This window comes from Haliotis asinina, chromosome 16, assembly GCF_037392515.1.
Source record: "Haliotis asinina isolate JCU_RB_2024 chromosome 16, JCU_Hal_asi_v2, whole genome shotgun sequence".
NCBI classification, from domain to species: Eukaryota; Metazoa; Mollusca; class Gastropoda; order Lepetellida; family Haliotidae; genus Haliotis; species Haliotis asinina.
In genome coordinates, this window is record NC_090295.1 from 36,337,841 (window position 1) to 36,362,832 (window position 24,992).

A 24,992-nucleotide genomic window follows, 5' to 3' on the forward strand; every position below is an offset into this window, starting at 1 on the left:
CATCGTAGTACTCACGCAAATATTTCGTATCTGTGTGGAAACACGACTTTAACGTTGGAATGGGGGTCTCTCCTTTCAAATGTACCGTAATTGTTATTGTGTTGTACCAGATTTCTCCCTATGAATGTCAATGCAAGTCTCAACTCCGAGACTATGATTAAAGGGTTACCATTTCTTGTTATTCCGTTTAGTGGAAAAAGAAATCACTCCCAAGCCTATATTTCAAAGGTATATTTTACTATTTTACACATCATTTTACACCAGCTCGTTGGGTCACTTGCCAAGTAATGATGGCCACCCTATGCAAGCCCTTAGTCTTTTTTGTGAAACTCGTATATCAAGAGTGTGTGTTTAATGTGTGTTTAATAGCAGTGAGTGAGTGACTGAACGCCTCTCTGACCAGTGTTCCTGACACATCACGGAGTGTTATCTTAGTGTCCCAGTAAAACCCGACATCGCATCGTCATTTTTGAGATTGGTGCTGGAAAGCCTAGGAAAACATCTTTATTGGGCTATTCACAAGCTCATTCATGACTTACAAATATGTACTTACTTTACTCGCGTCGAAAACACTACAGCCAAGCTGAAGTCGACAGTGTGCCATCTGACAAAATCCACTGCAAGAATTCCGATCTGGGCCCTGTTTCACAAAACTCTCGTAAGCCTAAGATCTCGTAACTTTTCTCTTAGCTCTTGTACCTGGTATACTGTAACATAGGAGGTGCAAATGCTACGAGAAAAGTTACGAGATCTTAGGCTTACGAGAGTTTTGTGAAACGGGCCCCTGGATAATAATTATGATTTGATTCATCATTTTTATGCAGTGATTTGAAATCGCCGATTATGTTAGCGAACACGAAATTTTCAGGGGAGTGAGTGAGTTTAGTTTTACGCCCCACTCAGCAATACTCCACCTACATGGCGGTGTTCTGTGTATAATCGGGTCTGGAGCAGACAATCTAGTGATCAACAACATGAGCATCGATCTGCGCAATTGGGAACCGATGACGTGCCAACCAAGTCAGCGAGCCTGACCACCCGATCCCGTTAGTCGCCTCTTACGACAAGCATAGTCACCTTTTAAGGCAATCATGGGTTGCTGAATGTCTATTGTACCCCGAGACTTCACAGGTTTAGTTTTCAGGTAATGAATTCCAAATTTAGTCGTTTTGGGTAGGACCGATCATATATTTTAGTGCTACTTTATTGCGTGAAGCTTACATATGTTACGGAGATTATATTGACTGTTTTCAAAGACAGATTTAGGAACATTGTCACAGAGGTCATCAGGTGCGATATCTCTGATCACCTCGTAAAAAGATATCAGTGTTGTCAGTTTAATGTTGAGGATTCTTTCTTTTAATGCTTTAAGCTTTGTTTCGATACGAAAGTGGATATGTATCGGATGGACCATGTCTCTGGGTTGTTTGTAATAAAAAGAAACCTATATGGTCAAACGTCTCTTTTGTACCTTACAATAGTGAATTATTAATGGATAGTATGTGTTAGTCGTAAGCGGAAGAAGTCTTGGGAAACAGAACACTTCCCTCCAACAGAGGAAGGAGCTTTTCGCAGAAAAATGTCCTTCCGTCAACAGTTTTCATCCAACGCCCAAATTTCATCGGATGAAAGAAATAATCATCCGAAATAAACAATTCCTGGACTCTATTCCTGTCGTCTCCAAAGATGAGCTTTCCAGGAACGTACTCTATGTTTTCCCGTTTATCCATTCCTTGAAGTACGGTAGCAACCCCCACTTCAATAATCACTTTGTACTTCTTCAGTAATGAAATGAGAAACACAAACATCTCCTTCAGTCTGTTTGGTACGTAATAGAAATCACATGTAGATCCAAACATAAGGTCTAAAGTCTTTCTGTTCCGCACATACATAGTGTAAAAGCGGTTGGCCAAGTCAGCACCTTTTGTTCCCCTTTGAGATATGTCCTTTAGTTCTTGGAGCACCTGTTCATAGTTCCTTCTACCTTCCATTTCCTTCCACCACCTCCAGGGCGAGTTCAACACGCTTCTGTTGAATGCTTGTATGTCTTTATTGAACCACACATGATCTCGCGGTAGTTTATGAAGATTCCAAATTTGTAGAAAAGTGTCATCGCCAATATGAAGAAACCCTTTGGCTCTGTAGTTCATCTTCATAGCATAAGCAATACAATCGTACATATAATGCCAACCTTCCGTAATGCCTTCCACATGGGACCACGCATCACTGCTGTGGACAAGGAAAGATTCCATACTCGGCCCACAGAAGAGTATATTGGGGAAGTATCTCCTATACAGAGGCTCTACGGTTCGCGTAGCACTGTAAAGTTGTGGGTAATTTACCTCCACAATCAGCAGCACATCAGTGAATAAGTATTTTGCTGGAGACCTGCTTCTCAGAGCTTCTCTAACCTCATCAGCTTGAGGACAGAACGGTTTGTTGTCCCAGGGTAGCTTTGCTACCACGGACATGGACGTCAGATTATATATCTTATGACTGTGTTGACTCGGTGTAACGTGTGTCTTGGTGCAGTTCTGGTCTCTGCTGTATTGTTTATTGAAGTGTATCCTTTTGGATTCGGGGAGGACATTCATGTTGTTTAAATCTTGGAGCCATGATTCCAGTGAGGCAACATTATCGTCGGCTAGGATATCCTTCCTGACAAGGTGTCTGACAAGGTTCTTCAAACATTCTTGCAGCGGATTTGAATTATCACATGTCCACTTTCCCAGTGCTTTTACTAAACGATCGACTTTATTTGACAACAGAATGTCATTATCTTTGAGGTTAAGGTGTGTGCTGTAGTTTCTATCAGCTGTAACGCCCATATGGCCAACTGCATCATTTGTCTCCCATAGCAGCCTCTGAGACAAATAGCCTCGAATCACACTATCCAAAACTGAATCTCCGGAAGACGGAAGTAGCATTACCCAGAATGCTTGACGACCGAAAAGTGTATTCGATGTGACTACAGAAAATCTACCCGGAGGGACAAATGCAGGGGGTGCCATTGTATCAAACTGAACATCCAGATTCCTTCCTCTGTTGATTTTTAATACTTTTTGACTCTGGTCATGGTATAGAGGCGTTGCATCTGCAGTAATGCCTTGTTGTATTGGAGGTGTGCGGACGTAGCACAGATCATACAATTTTGATTGTGCCCCCTTAACAGACGTAGGAAATCCCACTGGATACAAATACGGTTGACCAAAATGTTTGTAGTGGTTGAATATGGTGTTCCCGGCGTAGACGAGGCCATGAGTATGATCACTGTAGATGAAGTTGTCCATTGGAACAATAGGTTTGACGCCATATTCCAAATCGTAGATAACCTTCGCCGATTTCGACATTGCATAGAGGTAGGCTATGTTCTTCAAGGGGTAGCCATCCTTTTTAATATGACGTACTGAGAAGAACGGAAGATCTTTGATGTTCTTAGGATGAAGGTAGGTGCAGCGTGGCTTCCTGAAATATAATCCATCAAACGAATTGCAGTAAATCGAGATACGATAATAATGTTTGTCATTGCAGTTTCAAGTACATATTTACACTGGGCGGGCATAGATGTTAATTTTTTGTGGTATGAGTGAGTGAGTATGGTTTTACGCCGCTATTGGGACACTAGAAATGGGCATCGCAGACAGTGTCCGTGAGGGGAATGCAACCGGGTCTTCGCTGTGACGAGCGGACACCTTAACCACTAGGCTAGCCACCTCTTCAGTTGAATAAGGAACGCGAGCTACTTCTTGTTCCTTGGTAGGGGAAAGTGTATTCATGTCACTTTTCCCTGCATCCCTTCTAAATGCCATTCAAAGATGTTTGCCACCTTAACGTAAGCCTTTCCCTATGATATCATGTTATCGTCGTTCAGTTAGTTCTTTCAAAGAAACTGTCGCCGCGAACAGCCGCCAAATTGATCATGCGGCGTTAAGCAATATTGGCTCGTTCCTTCCCTCTGCTGCACAATCCAAGCGTTACAGACCGGCATCCATCCAGGTGAGCCTGGGATCCTGATATCACGATGTTCCAGTCCATGACGTCATCCAGGTAACTTACGTCGTTCTGGTACACGAAGTCGAGAGACACCACCATCCATCGATTTCTGAAACATGGTCAGATGTAAAAGATGCGATGGCAATTTTGACAATATTGCAGCCTAAGGGATATATATCGCGTCCTATTTGGAAATCGATAAAAAACGTCTTACTACACATTAGGACTAGAAGACTATTGAAAATATGTGATATCGCTCAAACGTGTGTTGACTGAATTTGTTGGAAAGGCTGTCTTCAGTAGCCCACCTTTGTCTGTAGCGGCGACCAACGGGTGGTCAGGCTTGCTGACTAGGCTGATACATGTCATAGTAATCCAGTTGCGTAGATCGATGCTTATACTGTTGATCACTGGATCGTCTGGTCCAGATTCGATTTTTTATACATTACAGAACATCACCAAATAGCTAGAATTTTGCTGAGTACTGCGAAAACGACAAGCAAATACTAGGCTTCGATTTTAATATTAATATTCGGTTTCAATCAAGCTGGTCTCCAGTGGGTGTAGTGCTCGGTAACAGCAATGATTATTGATAGCTGCATAGACATGGCATCATAATGCTTTGAAGACCCTTTAGACAACATCAGTTACCATGGCTTCACATACAGATGAGATCAGTAATATCTGTGTCACTGCACCTGGCGAATATGGTAACTGAAAGGTCAACTTTTAATTTTTCTATACTAATAGACTTCCACCAACTGCATGCATTTTTTTTTAAAATTTGGATTGGTTTGGGTCGGATAGAAAAGTATTCATCTCTGTAGCTCATTCGTTTGAGTAACATTGTCTACTTTATCAATTACTTTCATAATAATAGAATTATTACCCAGAATTTCTGTATCCTCTCGTCTGACGTCGAGATATGAAGGATGTATCGGTAGGCACTTGAGAACGATGTCTGTGATTCGCCCAGATTACTAGAGACGTGGTGCAAACTCCGAACATGATCAACAACAACAGCTTCCTCTCTAAAGTTGACATGTCCTGAAAGAAACATGTAAACATGCTAGTGTCCTGAAAGAAACATGTAAACATGCTAGTGTCCTGAACCAAACATGTAAACATGCTAGTGTTCTGAAACAAACATGTAAACATGCAAGAGTCCTGAAACAAACATGTAAACATGCAAGAGTGCTGAAAAAAAATGTAAACATGTTAGTATCCTAGAACAAAATTGTAAACATGCTAGTGTCCTAAAACAAAGATGTAAACATGCTATTGTCTTAAACCAAACATATAAACATGCTAGTGTCGTAAACCAAACATGTAAACATGCTAGTGTCGTAAACCAAACATGTAAACATGCTAGTGTCGTAAACCAAACATGTAAACATGCTAGTGTCGTAAACCAAACATGTAAACATGCTAGTGTCGTAAACCAAACATGTAAACATGCTAGTGTCCTATGCCCATGTTAGTGTCCTAAAAAAACACGTAAACACGCTAATGGCCTTTAATGTACACGGAAACAGTGACGCGTGAAATAAACCCGTAATATGCCAGAATGACATGTGCATAGACAAACATGTAACATTCCAGTTCCATAATTGTACCTATATTTATGCCAGTGATTTGGCCTTAAATGTGCAAGTAAACATGCCGATATGACATGTCCTTAAATGTGCAGGTAAATATGCCTATATGAGTTGTCCTCAAATGTGTATGTAAACATGCCTATGTGACATGTCCTTAAATGTGCAGGTAAACATGCCTATATGACATGCCTTCAAAAGTGTAGGTAATCATTCCTATATGACTTGTCCTCAAATGTACATGTAAACATGCCAGAGTGACATGTGGTAAATGAACATGCAAACTTGTCCGTGACATGTGCTATACATATATATGCATCCTAAAACAAACAATGTGCAACAGACGTCAAGGCTCCGGTTTGATAATGAAACATCGCAGTGACACATAAAGAGTTACTAATGCGAGAACCGACAGGTATATGTCTCCGAGGCTTATTCTGCCAATCCATATCCATGTTACATTTATACTTCATTAATGAAATATGTTTATGAAAAAACAATATGACTCCAAATCGGTCTAAAATCAAACGTTCATTTCAACGGAAAGTGCAATGAAAACATCATACTAAGTTTGTAAAATGTTTCATAACGCTTGTCTCTAACGTAAAAGCTACTGAACAGACTATCATAATTTTGCTTTGATTTTCCATGTAAGGGTTTACAAAAGGTGATACAATCTGTGGATAAAGCAACAGTAAACTGTTGCAGGAACAGCCTCAGGGACGGGAAGCGGGCTTAATTTAGTATGCCAGCATTTACAATCCGCTTGGTTCAAAAGCGGACCGATGAAGTCGAATCTGACTGAAAGACTTAGGAACACATAATACTCAAAGAAACGCTGACCACAATCAACTCATCACAACAAAACAATCATGACTTTTGCAGTTTTTGTCCTAAAAATAAAACAGTTGTTTAACAAACTATCACTAAATATCGACACAGTTCATTATTTGTTTCGAGGGAGGAGTGCAGAGAAAGGGACAACCAGGTGCACAAGTGCCGACAAAATTATAGATTCTTTGATCTCTGCTACACTGTGTCCATTCTTTCTCGCACCTCTTGATTGCCACTGGGTGACAATGAACTGTCAACCACGTGTAATTGGAAGTTATAACTTTGTCATTACAATTGTGTGCTCATGCAAATATACTAAATAGAACTTCTACACACTCACATTTACAAATAGCTAACAGCCAAACTAACCTTTTGCAAACATATACAGGACAAAAATAGTTAGGGATATATGTAATTTTTTCAAATTATGAATAATAATTTATTTGTTCATTGACATACTGGTGAAATATCGATCATAAAAATACCAATATCCCTAACTTATTTTGTCCACTGTAGATATATTCTCAGCCGCTTGCTAAGCAAATGACATGGAACATACCGAGTGTCGGACTCACTGCTTGATGCGGCATGCATGAGCAGTGTTGTGCAACAAGTTCTAAGGCAGTATAATATCTCTTATGTGTGCAGGGATCGTGACGACATGAGAACGTGAGGACAAAGAGACTTCTGCAGTCAGTCGTTTTCGTGATGGACGTAGTTGATATGACAGCACAGCCCGGGATGGGGGAAGGAGGGAGGAAGGTTGGAGGGGGAGGGCTAATATGTCTTTGTTGGGGACATGTGTGTTGAGTCTGTGCGTAGTAAAATTTGAACAAGCAAATGTTACTGTTGGTAGCGTTACACTGAAGGAATGTTGTACATTCGACACCGCTTTGATTTCTTATGCCTCTTCGCTTGTACCGAATATATGAACATATACTTTTCATAGAAAAGAAAAGAGAACACAGTTAGGTTGTACATTCCACCCCAACTCGCAGACAATTAGAACTCATCCCAAGACATGCAAAGTCCAGGATGATAAGCGTTATAACAGACACTGTAAACATTAAGTCCAATACCCGTATAAATTACAACCTCTTCACACACACGAAAACCTATGAACAAGACACTTTCCGTTGTGTTCGAATTCGCGTACCGTTACCTTGTCGAAGGCACAGTTTATGTGTATCCGACACTGTGTTGTTGTGCCTTTGTTGTATGCGTGCTCTAGACTATTATGTTAATAATCCCTGGGTCATATCAAGGCAGGCGTTTGCCACTCTATTGGAATAATTACATGTAAACCTTGGAAAACATCGGGCTTTATCCCTTGCCTTGAGATGAAGGTTTGCTTCGCCCGTTATGCCATTAAGAAAATGTATCTTCATATCGTTGTTTGCATACTCCCCGGGGAGATGAGATTGGTAATACGATGTTGATGCTGAGATTGACTTCCAGTGATCGAGGGAAAAATACTTTGTATATACTAAGCGCAGTGTATACAAATATCGCACAATAATAACCTGAAACCCTTTGGACGCACCTTGAAACTGGTGTACATTAAGAGGACTAGATCCTGTTCTGTTAGTTGGACCACGATTAATAACTAAATTTGTTTTGTTGATTTGACGTCGATTCACCAAGAGGACTAAAAATGTTCTCCTGATTTTACCACTATTCGTGGAGAGTACTACTATTGTTTTCGGCACCCGTGGCGAGCCACCTCCTCGTGGTGGGTGCTGGGTAACGCCAAGAGCTCGCCGACACCCCAGTTGTGGACCCGGGGGGATATTTGGTCCACCAACCCGTTTGCCGTGGTTTGCGGCCCTGTGTCAGTGGAGGACGGGAGTCTGGGGGTTGAGAGCACTGGGGGCCTGTGACCGCGTTCCCTTTGCTCAACACACCCCTTCGACCCTTACTTCACCTAGACGGGTGGTTGAATGGGCCCGGTTCACGCCAAGCCCTGAGCATTACTTTAGGTAATGTTGCAAAAATTTTGATATTATATTATTTGATGTCTATTATTAGGTCTTGGCCGATTTTTTTACTTTCTGGATTTCAATTTTACAAATTCATGTTTTTGCCTAGCGTCGTATGCCCAGAAGGCGGTGGCTCATGGGCCAATCTGGTGGAATTATTAATCTTTTAATTCTTCTGCTGGAGTATGTCATCCGGGTATCCTTGGTACTGTAAGCTGGAGGCCCGCTTACTTTAGCATTGTCCTTGTGTTACTCCGTGGTGGGTGGGGATGATGAAACAAATTAAACTAACCATGGCTTATGAAATTCCACCCAAAAAAAGCAAAACGTTTACTTGAAACTGACCCTGATGATACTAACCACAGACCGTCTGCATCGATTGAGTACTGGCCGCGTTTCGTTGTGATAGAGACTCCTGATAAGACACCGTTAAAGCTGAACCCCTTTGCTCTATCCAAGGGTATTCACGGTATTGCTGGGGATGTGAAAAACATTAGACGCTTACGTTCGGTTGCAGTGTTAGTTGAGTGCGCGAAAAAACAACAACCAACTAACCTGATGAACATGACATCTTTCGTGGGCATTCCGGTCACGGTCTTTGCCCACAAAACCCTGAACACAAGTAAAAGTATTGTCAGAGATCGCGATCGACTGTTTGTTGATATGTCAGAACGTGACATAGCATGCGAAATGAAAGATCAAGGCGTGCTTTATGTCAAACGTTTTCCAACCCGGGAAAATAATGAAATTATCCAAACAAATACCTACCTGTTTTCCTTCTCGTCTCCAAATACTCCAAAGTCAGTAAAGGAAGGTTACTGTAACATCCATGTTGAGACATACATCCCGAACCCGCTCAGATGTTTTAAATGAAATAGGGACACGGTGTATCTACCTGTACATTGTCTGTTGTGTGTGCTCACTGTGGTGAGAAGACACACACAACAGAAGATTGTGACAGCGATTTTTAAAAAATGCACGAACTGCTCAGGTGACCATTCATCTTCGAAACAGTGTCCACTTTGGAAAGAGCAAATGGCAATAAACAGAATAAAGTTTACCCAAAATATCTCCTTTTCTGATGCAAAAAAAGACTGGTGAAGAGATCTGACCTTCCAGAAAGCTATGCTACAGTAGCAAACGTATCACCTGTGTACAGCTCTAAAATAACAAAGTCATTCACAAGCCTCCAAACTACCTTGACTTGGGTAAATTCTGACTCTCCAAAGCTTTTGTACCCTGCTATGTCAGCTCAGACTGAGGAATCACTTCCTAGTACATCAAAGTCTTCTTCCGATCACAAATCATCATCATCATCATCATCATCATCATCATCATCTCAGTCACACTCAAAGTCTCAATCAACAGCTGATACTCAGCAAACTGTTAAAAGTAAACCTAAGCCTATGCCTGATGGTTCGAAACAAGGAAGTGGCAGAGCTCCTAATGGGTCACAAAATAAAATTCAATTGTTCAATAAATATGGGTCTCTCAAGGACATGGACGTTTCTGAAAACGTCCATTCTAGGGCACATAACTTGTCGCCCTCCAAAGGAGTGCGGGGTAGATCCCCAATAAATTCCCCCAAAAGATAGTTTATTCCAATAACATTGTACAGTGGAACTGCAGAGGATTGAGGACTCATGAATTACAGCTATTAGTCCAAGATTTTACACCTTCAGCGATATGTCGCCAAGAGACATATTTAGAACAAACAAATACATTTGATCTTCGTCATTTTAATGCATATCATTGTTTTTCACCTCCGGGTGATAGGGCCACAGGAAGATAATCCATTCTAGTCAGACAAAACGTTATCCATAGCCCTGTTTTACTTACTACTAATCTTCAGGCCGTTGCAGTGCGACTAACTTTGCACGTTGTGTTTGCATTATTCTCTCTCTATATCTCTCCGTCTTTGACGTTTCACAAAACCGATCTTCAAGCTCTGTATGACCAACTCCCGAAGCCCTGTATTATAATTGGAGATTTGAATGGGAACAATCCTCTCTGGGGAAGTGTAACTACAAACGCTAAAGGTACATTACTGGAAGATGTTTGTTCTGATAATGATTTACGTATTTATAATGATGGTTCAAACACATATTTACACCCTGGAACCTATTCTGCCCTCGACCTGTCACTCACAAATTCAGAACTACTCAATGAATGTGAATGGTCAGTCCACGATGACCTCTGTGGAAGTGACCATTTTCCTACTATATTAAAACCTGTAACTCCATCTGATGTGCCTCCATCATCAAAGCGGAATTTTAAAAAGGCTAACTGGGCTTATATGAAGCACTGAGTGCTTAACAACATAAATCTGAACGTTTTATTGACGTTCCTGATGCTATTAAATATTTTTCTGATGAATTGAATTCCATAGCTGATGAGTGTACACCAAATTCCTCTGCAGTTCCACATATTCCAAAGCCATGGTTCAACGATGAATGCAAACAAGCTCGGAAGGCAAGGAAAAAAGCAGAACATTATTTCCGTCGCCATTCTATGGTTCATAACTTAAATAAATTTAAAATTTTAAATGCTAAATCGCGGCGTACTTTTAAACAGAACAAACGCCAATCTTGGCAAAATTATGTATCCAAAATAAATTCTCGGACACCCATGTCCAAGGTACGGAACATGGTCCAGAAAATTAAAGGTAAAGGTACTATATCTAGTGCCCATCATCTCAAAGATGGAGATCAATTGCTTACTGATAAATCAGATGTAGCGAATAAACTGGGTGACACTCTCGCTAAACATTCTTCCTATTCTATGTACCTAAATTCCAGCAGTATCAAAAACAACAAGAAAAGAAAACTATTAATTTCAATTCAGATAATGGGGAAGATTATAATCACATTTTCTATTCATGAACTCAAAACCGCTCTTGATCAAGCCCATGACACTGCTACAGGAGCTGATAACATACATTATCAACTCCTGAAGCATTTACCAGAATCCTTTTTAGAGACGCTCTTGTATATATTTGATGATATTTGGACTTCCGGGAAATTTCCTTCTTCATGGCGTGAAGCCATAGTAGTACCAATACCTAAACCTGGACGTGATCATTCGGATCTGTCCAATTATCGTCCGATTTCATTAACAAGCTGTGTTTGCAAGACCATGGAACGCATGATAAATAATCGACTTCTTTGGTACTTGGAAACAAATAACCTCATAACAGATATACAGTGTGGTTTCCGTAAAAACAGAAGTACTGTCGATCACCCTAGTGCGTTTGGAATCATTTGTGAAAAACGCACTAATTAATAAACAACATGCTGTGTCTATCTTTTTTTATCTCGAAAAATCATTTGACACAACCTGGAAATATGGTATTGTGAGAGATTTGCATGATTTCGGTCTGCGAGGTCGTTTGCCTGAATTCATAGCAAACTTTTTAAATGACAGACAATTTCAAGTCCGAGTGGGTTCTACCCTGTCTGATCATTACAATAAGGATCAGGGTGTTCCATATGGCAGCATTTTGTCTGTAACACTTTTTAGTATCAAGATAAATAGTTGGTCAAAAGTTTTAAACGATTCAATTGATGGATCGTTATTTGTGGATGATTTTAATATTTGTTGCCGTGGTAAAAATATGCGTACTATTGAACGGCAACTGAAGATGTGTTTAAAAATGGTGTCTTGAAAACGGCTTTACATTTTCTAGATCGAAAACTAACTGTATACATTTCTGTCGTAAATATAAACCACATAAAGACCCTGAACTATCTCTAGATGACACGCCAATTAAAGTTGTGAAGGAAGCTTAGTTCCTGGGTCTAATCTTTGATTCACACTTAACCTTTTTAGCACCTTTGTCCCTTAAAACTAAATGCCTGAAAGCACTTGACTTGTTGAAAGTGGTTTCAAATTCTAAATGGGGAGGGGATCAAGCTACCCTTCTCCATCTCTATCGATCACTCGTGCGTTCTAAACGTGATTATGGCTCCACCGTCTATGGTGGAGCCTGCAAAAGCAACTTAAAACTGTTAGATTCTGTCCATCATCAAGGTCAAAGACTGTCTTGGGTCTTTTAGAACTTCACCTATTGACAGCCTGTATGTTGAGGCTGATGAACCATCTCTTCAGCAGCGCCGTGTAAAGTTAGTTTTACAGTACATTACTAAATTATATTCTAATGAATCTAACCCTGCATATAACTGTGCTTTCAATCCCCTTTATGAGGATTTATACAACAAAAGGTCTTCTCTTGTCCCACCTCTAGGTCATTGAATTAAACCCTTTCTTTCTTCGGCCAGCATTGAACTGGAAAACATAGCCAAGGCAGCACTCAACAAAACTGTGACACCACTTCTTATCCCATACTCTGATTATAAAGCTAACATTAGATCGTATATCCGTGATCTGATGCAGAAGAAGTGAGACACCCAGGTAGGCATCAATAAATTACATGAAATTAAACCCTATATTGGTTATTCCTACTTGGGTTTTCAGTCCAGATTTGAAGATGTAATGATGCGGCGATGTCGTATTGGCCATACTAGATATACTCATTCATACCTATTGAAAGGTGAGGATCCTCCGTTTTGCAACCCCTGTGATGAGAGAACCATATCCATATTCTCCATCATAAGGGATAAATGTTTCAATGTGAAAACAAGTAAGGACCTTTTTAACACCGTAAGTTCTCATTTAATTCTTGGATTTTTAAAAGAAATTGATTTCATCATTGAATTTTGATAATTATGTTCTGTAGATAGCTGCAGTTTAATTCATGGTAGTTTAGATTAGTAACTTGAATTGTTAGTGGCTGTACCCTCAAAGGGGGTTGAAGTACCGTAAAATTATTGTCTTCCTGAGAGGGTACGTAAGTCCCTAAACATTCCATGTACGTTTAGACTTCCTCTGTTTTTAATCATAGTATATGTGTATTTTTAATTTTTGGCTAGATGTGACAAAATTGTTAACAGCTGAGGGGATGATGTCAATCCAACTAGGGTCCATACAGGTAGCGAAGGTACTGTAAATCCCCATGGCCCCTAGTATGGTGATCTACCCTCAGTTGTTGGCAATCTATAGCCTGATTTTATGTTGTATTGTCCGAATAGTGCTATTAGTTTTAACTTTCCACACTAGTTGTAATCCCATTTGTGATATTCTAGTTGTTTTACTGTCCCTCGTTGACAGGTTTTTATAGTATCCATATATTTCATTTCAGTATGAGACGTTCTCGTCACGATATGGCTGAGATATTGCCGATGTGACGTTAAATATTAACTCACTCACTCACTATTATTTTCTGGATTTTTACCACGATTCATGAAGAGGTCTAAATTTGGTTTGTTGATTTGACTACTATTCATGGAGAGGACTAAATTTGTTTTGTTGATTTGACCACTATTCATGGAGAGGACTAAATTTGTTTTGTTGATTTGACCACTATTCATGGAGAGGACAAAACTTGTTTGCTGATTTTACTACTATGCATGAACAAGACTACCATTGTCTTCCTGATTTCACCACAATGACGAGGACTAAATTTGTTTTGATGATTTGACCACAAATCTCGAAGAGGTGTAACATAGTGGAAACTGTATATCCGATGTTTATGTCATTGTTGGTGACTTCTAATTAATATTTTAACAGCTATTCATAGTATGGACTACGGTTGTTTTGCTGACAATGACAGCTATTTGCAACTATGAACCTATTCATAATGAAGATCACATCTGTTTTGCTGATGGTGACTTCTATTCATAATTGTGATTACTATGTTTAAGAAGGACTGCATTTGTTTTGCTTGATGGTGACTTCTATTCATAATTGTGATTACTAAGTTTAAGAAGGACTGCATTTGTTTTGCTTGATGGTGACTTCTATTGATAATTGTGATTACTATGTCTACGAAGGACTGCATTTGTTTTGCTTGATGGTGACTTCTATTGATAATTGTGATTACTAAGTTTAAGAAGGACTGCATTTGTTTTGCTTGATGGTAACTTCTATTCATAATTGTGATTACTATGTCTACGAAGGACTGCATTTGTTTTGCTTGATGGTGACTTCTATTCATAATTGTGATTACTAAGTTTAAGAAGGACTGCATTTGTTTTGCTTGATGGTGACAATTATTCATAAGTGAAAATACTGTTCACAGTAAGTGTTACACTTGTTTTGCCGCTAGTGACGGCTATTTATATGTAAGAAAAATACTATTCATAATTAATTCACAATTAATTGTGACTATAGATGATCTTCTTGAACTACTGGAATCTGTTCATTGTTTAATTGTATTGCCAGGCAAATTTGTGTTGTGAGTAGTAAAAAACTATTGCATTCCGACACTAGTTCCTCTAATGTTCTAAGCAGCTATATTCAGTGTTATTGATTGTTACACCGCCAGATAACTACTGTTTGTTTATTAATAGCATGCATTTCTATTCATGATTGTTATATTTATAATATATTTCTATTCAGTAGCACCCGTGAAGGTTCCAGGGTAGAAGAGGTCTTCAGCAACCCATCCTTGCCATTAAATTTTTAAGTGACTGTGCTTGTCGTAAGAGGCGAGTAGCGGGATCGCGTGGTCAGGCTCGCTGACCTGGTTGACACATGTGATCGGTTCCCAATTGTGCAGATCGATGCTCATGCTGTTGGTCACTGGATTGTCTGGTCCAGACTCCATTATTTACAGACCGCCGCCATATAGCTGGAATATTGCTGAGGAGTAAATCTAAACTCACTCACTCACTGTATTCAGTCGCGGTGTTCAGATAAGGTCCCGTTGTTGGAAATAACTATATTCGTACTAAGAACAACATTTGTTTTGCTGAAGGTGCCAACCATTCACATTAAGCCATACACATATTGTATTGATGGTGACGGCTGTTTATACCAGCGACTACATTTATGATTTATGGTTGATGACTATTACTATATACTGTTGCAACAATTCATTTAAAGCTTCTTTTTGAAGATGACTTTTCCATAATGATAACGGTAGAAATATTCACGTTTAAACATGTTTCATTTAAAAGATCATGGATCTGTAAACAAGTCGAAATATTTCTACCCTAACAGGTTTGATCACATTTTTACTTCAAAAGAAAACTGGATCGGTGAAAATGCAAAACTTGCTTATGCAAATACCTGTCCATGTCATGAGTTGACATGAGCATGGCATTAAATGTACTTGTATTCATGAGCGTGACTTGTGATTGGTGAGCAAACATTACCGCTTATGTTAACACCGCTACCATGCAACGTATAATTCAATATAAAACGGACGATTTGAATTAATCGATGTGGACTGTTGCACAAATATAATATTAACAAATAAATATAGATACATACAGATTACATAAAATACAACTTTTCTAAAAGTAGTCGTAAGTTAGAGACTTGTATGTGTCCAACAAGCCATTGTAGAAATATAAATCAATTATGAGAAGGTTGTTGAGTAAATTTAATTATTTCCCTGAGAAAATTTGAAGCATTGTGTTAAGGATATACTCGTGGGCGGATTCAACTATTTTCTGGTTTACACAAGGAGCAAATTCTTTATTTACCTTCACAATACTATCCTGGTATAACCGGTAGTGTAAAAATATAGAGAGAGTTTTATCTGAGTATAGTTACCGCAAGTGAGCAAATAGTGTAGGCCTATATCAGGGGACAAGACACGTTGGATGCCGTCATTTAATGGCCGCGGGGGCGCTGAATACGTGCAGCTCATTCACATGTTGCACATCGACGTAAAGCTGGTTTCCAGGGCTATCTGGTCGTGTCATCAGAAATGAACTGTCCTCAACAGGTTCGACGTCGGGACGCTTTTAAGCCCGATTTAACTCGATTTACGACAGCCTTTCACGCTGCGGGTACTTGTCATGATTTGTAAGTCGAGCCCAGGGTTTTGTTTTTAGTGTGTATCGGAAGCCCTGTGTCTTGGCTTTCACGTTATGTGCGACACGTGCGGCTGCCGCCATGTCAGCAGGGCGTTTTAACTCTGATATCCACAAGGGCAACACGGGCTGTATTACATGACTCATATGATGGCCGGCGTTTAGGTTGCTACATCTGAACCTGAGGCGGTAGTGAACGACTGACAAAAACGAGATTAAAGCAAATCTTGGTTTCGGGTTTTGTGATTAAGTTTTTAAATTACGTTTTGAATTAAACGTTGTTGAAGATAATACTAAACAGTTCAAACCCAATTATGATATACAGAAACGTAATGGGAAGACTGAATATGTACGATGACCAAGCAGGTTTTCTGTCGATGATTTTTGAGCATTATTTTTCAGAAATCTTTTCATCTGTCTATACATGTACATTTATGAATCTCTGATAGATCGGTGAAACTTGAACCAAAGGTGGCTGCGAAAACACTAGTATTACATTCTTAGCGGTGGTTTTAGTGGTGATTTGATTGTGATTCACATATTTTCTTTGCAATAAATGATTGGCGAATAAGCTGTTTCAGATTTTAACAGCATCGCTCCCATACAATATACTAAATTAGTATTAGAACATATTACACAATATCAACAGTCAACAGCAGTAACTGCGCGTTACACATACAGAAGTATGGTGAAAACAAACATGTGCGCTATACATTTCTAACTTTATCTTAATTTATCAGATGAACACGTGTGACTAAGTTATTAGTCACCTACAATTTGTTGTTCTTAACAGACAGTGGAATTAAGGAACATGTGCCAATTAATTGATGAGGCGTTTTCTTATACAATTTTAAGGTGCATTGGAATTGAAAGTTTTGAAACGTGTTGATTTTGTGTTAAAAATGTGGATTGTTTTTTTTTATATTTACGGGAATGTGGCTGGGTTTTGCCGCTTTTGGCGTCTGCAGTGGCGTCGTGACGTCTCAATGGGAACACTGGTTGTGCAATATTTGAGATATTGTATGAAAGTGAACAGGATTTTAATTGCATGCTCTGGTTGTTCTGGGGGTTGTATCCCTACAGTAAACGCGTTCAATGCTTTGACAACACTATGACGCCCCGCATAAGATGCGGACATATCTCCGTCGTCATTGTAATCAAGTATAATAAGATCTTTAACTATCAAGTAAGCCCTTTTGGGCCTCAGATGGCTGCTTTGACATTGATAAACAACTGATACTATTCGGGCACCTTCATACAGCGCTCCTCTTTTCGCCGGCAGGTATTGTTATGTGATTTAAAGTGGTGGACCGTACTACTCATTAAAACAAACAGATTAGGCAGGGTTCATCTAAAACTTCACACCATACTTTAATGAAGAAAGTAACATACCACGCTGAAGTTTACAAAGACACATTTTAATTCATCATCACATCACAGTCACATTTACAGTCCCACCAGATGGGACACTGCGTCACCATAAACAAGTGGTGAGATGGTGCCAGTTAAAAGTCTATATTTCTGGATGTCGATCCTCTCGTCGAGTTGTCCATATTTTCTGCTTTTTGGTCGAAGGGAACCACCGGCTTCCAGTTGCAGAATGGTCACTTCAATTTGGGTGACAGGCAGGAGAAAATATCAATATTTGCAATGATGATTACAAGACATACTGTTTATCTCTTCTTGGAAGATGGTTGGCACTAGTCTGTGATATACTGTCACGAGTTTCTTCAAGCCACTGATAAATGAATCCAACCTTAGTTTGGCATCGTCTGGTAGATGGTTGTGGATATTCCTGTATGTCCTATTAACGTTGTTGATAGTGATTATGGTTTCAGGGCAACCTTCTGTGCAGCATCTCCAATGGACGGTTTTATGTCTTCTTGACTTAACTCTGAACTAGTAACCATTGACTACTAAACTCTGGAAGTGGGAACAAATTGAACGCGTGCCTCTGCCATTGATGAATGTAACAGTGAAAGTCAAAATTCTCTCTTATAACAGGTCTCGTCATAATAGATTACTGGTGATTATTGATGATAACTGAGTCCACTATTTATTATGAACTGTGTTGAGAGTACATGGCATGTGAGCGAACTTGGCAGTGTGAGACGACCCCCAGACTTAGATAAACACGGAGGGTGCTGCCTCTGCCGACCTTTAATCCTAATCCGCTTATAGCAAATGACAGTGCCGGCAAAAACCATACAGCTCTTCTTCACAGAATTTAAAATGTAGGCGATTTTAAAACTGGGAAGAGTTTATGGGAAAGGTTTATGATAAAAAATGAATGAATTTGGGTAGCAGCAGGTCACAGTGACCTTTCTGTACATAACTTGTTTGAGTGGCATTTTAGAAGTTGAGGTGTACAAATAGGACAAATTGTATGGATAACAACTTCTTTATTGCGTGATTGCGACGTTTCGGTGCAGATTCTTGTAAAGTTGTCAAGCAGCAATCTGTACATAGTGACTCTTATGTCAACACTTGTTATAGTCTCGGCGGTTAAGCAGACAGGAAGGGTTTATGGAAAACGTGTATGACCAGTAAATTGATAAATTTTGGATGCACCAGGTCACAGTGACCTATCTGTACGTAGTGACTCTTATGGCAACAATTGTGATAGTCTCGGCGGTTAAAGGGGCACTGATGCGGAGCAATTTCCGTGGACTAGTTGTTCCTTTTGTTATTGTTTTTCTCCGGGGAGTACCCGGTTGATATCCCAGAATTCGTGACTGGTTCGTGACTTCTGATGCGCAGCCGTATGCGCAATTGATCATAAGAGTTTAATTACAGACAGATCATCTAAGGTGAAGTCATTTTTACTTCGTTACAAATGTATTATGAAAATAAATGAAACACTCTGAAGGTTATAATTAATCATCTGCCAGTCATACATTTGTATGATTTTGAAAATTAATAAAAGAACACACGGCCTGCTTATACTCATAGTAAATTTCTAACACGATTCTAACATTTAAACATTGTTTAGACTGCCAATGTGGATCCTATTCACACGCGCCCTATGCGCGATCTAGTGTGTGTTTTCTGTCATATAGATTCTGCTGAATGCTACAACAAATAAATCATAACAAAATACAAATAATGAATTTAAAACAGACTAATTTTATAGCAAAAATGTCAGACTACTACCTTGTTCAGTAATGTATCCATCAATGCCCACAAAAAAGAACGATATTCCATTCATCTGCAACTGGTAAATAATCCTGCTCCATGTCGTGTGTCTTATAACAGTCTAATTTGCGAAAGAGTGACACATCGTTTCATTTTGGTGAAAACCTGATAAACCTCTCATTGGTCACCCAAGATAGCACACCCGGCAACTAATTGTATGATGTCCCCCATTCTAAGTAATTTAGTTAACCAGTAATGAGCAAACAATCAATCAACTCTTTCAAGCGAGGACGTTGTTTTTACACTCGCACTTTATGACAGGCTGTTGTCAGTATAGATTAGTACATCTACACACTGCCTTTTGACAAATCCACTGTAGAAGATAAAAGTAATTAATCAAACAGTGTGTTATCGGTTAATCCTTTGATGTTTGTTTTTTGTAACTCAGCTGATAAACCCTCTTGCATCACTTACATGCACATATTACATAACATACAATATATTTGCCACTACAGACCTAGATTTATAATGTTGAGTATTTACTCAAGACAGGAGAAATGCCAACTTGGAACCTTCGATGAGTAATCTCACTAGTGTTACCACTAATTATACCTATTATAAATTCATTAACTGACCATCAAGTGAATGATGACAAAAAACACGTGTAGGTTTATACCTTCAAACGCGAGTTACAGCAAGGAAGATGTAATCTCTGTGTTGCATGCAGCCTGAAAACACTTATGGGCCGAAACTGTTTTCAACAATACTATAAGAAATAAATGGCTTGCTACGTGCGTGTAGACATCATATTTTCACATGACATGATTAACTATGGAGGTAAAAATCCCACAAAAACAGGATCAATTTGGATCAGTCACTACACCATCCAGATATCACAAAGATATATTGCTGGGATATCTTGTTACAATCAGACAAGGAGTACCATGGATATTTTTAAATCATGGCATGTGATGAGCATCCGGCCTCCTGACTGTTCAGGGTGAAGAAATTCTGCTACTGTGGACAGGAGCCCAGTCCCTTTGTCTGTCACGGTCGAGGGAGCGGGTGCTGACCAATTTGCAGCTTGGTTTCGTACTTAGACCGCTGGCTGGAAAAATTATTCGCTCCGTATCAGTGCCCCTTTAAGCAAACAGCCGCTTTAACAATGAGATACTCATTATGTAATATATTCAGATGATCAACCTGGAGTGCTGAAGCGACCTACAGAGGACGTAGAAGATAAGTGTGCTCTAAAAGCAGCTACTAGTATTCAGCCTAACCTCATGATCATGATGTAAACGACGTTACTTACAGTTAGTTTTCTTGTTGTGTCCCGGGAACAGTGAATACACACACCTTCAGAGGTCCATGTCACCGGTGTACCTCACATTTTGCTGCCTGTGATTTACAGATGCGGACATTATGTTACAGCGCAAGATACCACGTGCATATTTTTGTCACTTTGCCCGTTCCAGTTGTTGAGGCAGTTGTATTCTCTAGGGATTGCAGGCTACACAGCAGGGTGCATGAATTTCTCATACAATAACCTATAAGCCCTCAACTGGAGATGGGTACAGTGTGTGAAGCCCACTCCGGGTGTCCCTTGTCGTCTTAAAGGGGCACTGATGCGGAGCAATTTTCGTGGACCGGTGTAAACTTTTGTTATTGTTTTTCTCCCGTGAGTACCCGGATGATGTCCCAGAATTCGTGACTGGTTCGTGACCTCTGCTGCGCAGTCCGTATCCGCAACTGATAGTTTAATTATAGACAGATCAACTGAGGTGAAGTCATTTTTACTTCATTACAAGTGTATTACGAAAACAAATGAAACACTTTGAAGGCTAATCATCTGCCAGTGGTAGAAATGGTAAAAAAAGTATTAGGACGGAAAAATAGTGAAGCCAATGTACGTCTCTATATTTTGTCTCATAAACCTAATTAGTTTATTGTCATGTTTGTGTGATTTTGAAAATTAATAAAAGAACACACGGTCTGCTTATACTCATAGTAAATTTCTAACATAACAGCAACATTTATACATTGTTTAGACTGCCAATGTGGATCCTATTTCACACACATACGCGATCTAGTGCGCGTTTTCTGTCATATAGATTCAGCTGAATGCTACAACAACTAAATTAAAACAAAATGCAAATAATGAATTAAAACAGACTAATTTTATAGCAACAATGTCAGGCAACTACCTTGTTCAGGAATGTATCCATCAATATCTGCGTAAAAGAAATCGTATTCCATTCATCTGCAGCTGGTAAATAATCCTGCTCTGTGTCGCGTGTCTTACAACTGTCTAACCTGCGAAAAAGTAACACATCGTTTCACGTCTTTCGTTGGTGAAAACCTGATAAACCTCTCATTGGTCACCCAAGATAGCACACCTAGCAACTGATTGTATGATGTCCGCTATTCTTAGTAATTTAGTTAGCCAATAATGAGCAATCAATCAACGCAAAGGTGGTTAATTCTTTGAAGGGAGGATGTTGTTTTTACACTCGCACTTTACGACAGGGTGTAGTCATCTACACACACTGCCTTTTGACAAATCCGCTAGAAGATAAAAGTAATTAATCAAACAGTGTGTTCTCGGTTAATCCTTTGATCGATGTTTGTTTTTTGTAACTCAGCTGATAAACCCCCTTGCACTTGCACTTACATGCACATATTACATAACATACAATACATTTGCCACTACAGACCTTAATTTATAATGCTGTATATTTACTCCAGACAGGAGAAATGCCAAATGGGAACCTTTGTTGAGTTACCTGAGTGGTGTTACTACTAATTATACCTGTTATAAATTCATTAATTGACCATCCAGAGAATGATGACAAATAATACGTGTAGGTTTACACCACCAAACGCGAGTTACAGAAAGGAAGATGTAATCTCTGTGTCGCATGCAGCCTGAAAACACTTATGGGCCGAAACTGTTTTGAGGATACCAACGGAATTTCGTTACTTAAGGAATACATACAGGCTTTTGCTATGTACTTAGGTAAATAGGTGTAATAAGGGTTTTTTTAACATAAGAAAATTTTCAGATTTCTCTACAAAAGGCAAAATCATCGTTTTTTGTTTACGAATTCAAATAAATCAACTGTGTGTTTTTATTATCATAGATAATAAACCACTGTAGCTACCATAGCTTCCGAAATTTACGTATGGTATTTGCTATCACAGCTGAGCCAACACTCAGAACTACCTAAATATAAAGCTTTGCATTCTTTCGGACTGAAACAAATGGCTTGCTACGTGCCTGTAGACATCATATTTTCAAGTAACATGATTAAATATCGGGGTTAAAAACACAGAAATAGGATCAAACTGGATCAGTAACTATACTATCCAAGCATCCGTAAAAAAACTACACTGCTGGAATATTTTGTTACGATCAGACAAAGAATAGCATGGGTATTTTCAAATAATGGCATATGATGGGCATCCGGCCTCCTGACTGTTTAGGTGAAGAAATTCTGCTAATATGGACAGGAGCCCAGTTCCTTTGTCCGTCACGGTCGAGGGAGCGGGCGCTGACCAATTTACAGTTTGGTTTCGTAATTAGACCGTTGGCGAGAAACATTCTCTCCGCATCAGTGCCCCTTTAATGCTGGAATATTGCCAAAACAGCGTTAACCTTGACTCACTCACACATGTGCACAGTGAATACATTAGTTAAGCCGACGTAAAAAGCGAAGTGCACATCCGGAACTTTATGGGTTTCTTTTCAAAACACAATGTCAGTATTATGGAAAGTGTATTTACTGTGGTTTATAAGCCACAGAAATTATAAATTCATCGTTAGGAGAACAATAGTCTTTTGAATGGTTACCAGGAATCAGAACAATTTGTGCAAGATCGATTAAATGCTTTAGCCTATTGTTATACAGTATCATCATTTACTGGTTATTATCCCTTCATGTGATGAGCTATTGTAATTTCATTTCGTGCGTGACCCGTGAAGATCTGGGTTAGAACAGGCCTTCAGCAACCCATGTTTGCCACAAAAGGCGACTATGCTTGTCATAAGAGGCGACTAAATGGATCGGGCTCGCTCACTTGATTGACGCATGTCATCGGTTCCCAATGACGCAGACTGATGCTCATGCTCATGATCACTGGATTGTCTGGCCCAGTCTCGATAATTTACAGACCGCCTCCATACAGGTGGAAGATTGCTGAGTGTGGCGTAAAACTAAATTCACTCATTCACTCATTGATTATGTGATCATATATTGTTTTTTTGTAATGCGTGATAAATACACGAAGATATCTAATTGGAAAGCATTTGCTTTTCATCTGCGCGGTCTATAGTTCACAAGGATCAACATTTTACACGGAAGATATGTCACAGCGATAAAACTTTAGGTACGTCTTTTTTGCTATGTCACAATGTCTAATAAACTAATTGATAGCTAAGATCACAATGCTAATCGTCGATTGAAGTTCACATACTATTTACTTGTCCAAAATATTCTGTGCTCCGAACGAAATACTTACCATGGTTAGCCTCTGTTGTGCCAAACAAATGTAACTTAATTTATAAGTAATTTGTAATTTATTTGTTCATAAAATCCACAAACAAATTGCTATCATTATATTTAAATCATGTATTTGAAGCACGCCGTTCTTACGGATTAGTTTCGTTTCTTCATATCAAATCCACGTGGCAAACTAATATGTTGTGGTGTAATTGTACCCCAGGTCACCTGGCCTGCAGTATTGAATAAACCAGTCGGAGTCTGATCGCGTTTTACAACTCTGAAATGGGAAATTCGACTAACTGGCATGTGGCCCGATGTTTTTAGTTTCATTTTATACTTGCAAGGTGATGTTTTGAGACACCCAAGGTTGTGAGGGTGAGGGTGAGGGTGAGGGTGAGGGTGAGGGTGAGGGTGAGGGTGAGGGTGAGGGTGAGGGTGAGGGTGGGCGTGTGGGTGGAATGCATGCCGTTTTACTTGCATGCCAGCGAGAATCCATTAGGCACGCTTGGGATAATAGTATTGAAAGGACGACCAACTATGTTATTTATATCGCTCATATATAGCGTTGTTTTTGTCAAGACACACGAAGATAACTGAAACAAAACTGAATATTTTAGAGCACCTATACTTTGACAAACACACCTCGATACGTTTTTGGAAGGGGACGAGAATAGTGGATGAAGTGTTCGCTCGTCCTGCCCAAGACGGGGTTTGAATCACAACATGGGTAACATGTGTAACCACCCTCTTACCCGGGATATTGCATAAATATTGCAACATATAAGCGGCGATTATCAATACTCACACACTAGGTACTGGTACGGGTGCCAGTTATATTCGGATACTTGACGTAATTTCCATAGACCATATATTGTTAACGCTGTGTAGCATAATTATTTTTCATGAATGTAATGTTCGTATGATCCAAGTCCAAATTTGCACATCTGCGTCAAATCATCTTACCCACAATCATATTACTGCTGTTTATTTTTCCGTCGCTTATTTATCGAATGGTAACAATTCAGTCAACAGGTGTACAGTGCCCGTGGGTTTGTGCATTGTGGAACAACGCGC

General features: G+C 39.5%; 2 protein-coding genes across 4 annotated transcripts in view; both read right to left on the reverse strand.

Annotated features, from left to right (window-relative positions):
- The window catches only part of LOC137267557 (COP9 signalosome complex subunit 7b-like), a 519,024-nt gene that overhangs the window by 437,043 nt on the left and 56,989 nt on the right, over nucleotides 1-24,992 (reverse strand). The gene's annotated exons all lie outside the window — the stretch shown is intronic.
- Nucleotides 1,173-20,866, reverse strand: LOC137268663 (uncharacterized). Of its 3 annotated transcripts, none has more exons than XM_067803250.1 (4): nucleotides 20,729-20,866; nucleotides 4,883-5,040; nucleotides 3,983-4,102; nucleotides 1,173-3,465 (listed from the first exon to the last, which is right to left on the reverse strand). In XM_067803250.1, exons 2-4 carry the CDS (start codon nucleotides 5,035-5,037, stop codon nucleotides 1,506-1,508), a joined length of 2,235 nt encoding a protein of 744 aa, XP_067659351.1. In that variant the 5' UTR covers nucleotides 5,038-5,040; nucleotides 20,729-20,866; the 3' UTR covers nucleotides 1,173-1,505. The 3 variants fall into 3 exon arrangements, with proteins under 3 accessions (XP_067659351.1, XP_067659353.1, XP_067659352.1); XM_067803252.1 differs by lacking the exon at nucleotides 20,729-20,866 and adding an exon at nucleotides 9,166-9,249; XM_067803251.1 differs by lacking the exon at nucleotides 20,729-20,866 and adding an exon at nucleotides 9,170-9,236.

Excerpts from the sequence above, each read along its gene's own strand:
- LOC137268663 (XM_067803250.1), bottom strand. The coding sequence starts at position 5,037 with ATGTCAACTTTAGAGAGGAAGCTGTTGTTGTTGATCATGTTCGGAGTT. Across the intron at positions 4,103-4,882 it reads AGAGGATACAGAAATTCTGG|AAATCGATGGATGGTGGTGT; the intron begins GTAATAATTCTA and ends ACCATGTTTCAG. Across the intron at positions 3,466-3,982 it reads GCTCACCTGGATGGATGCCG|GAAGCCACGCTGCACCTACC; the intron begins GTCTGTAACGCT and ends ATTATATTTCAG.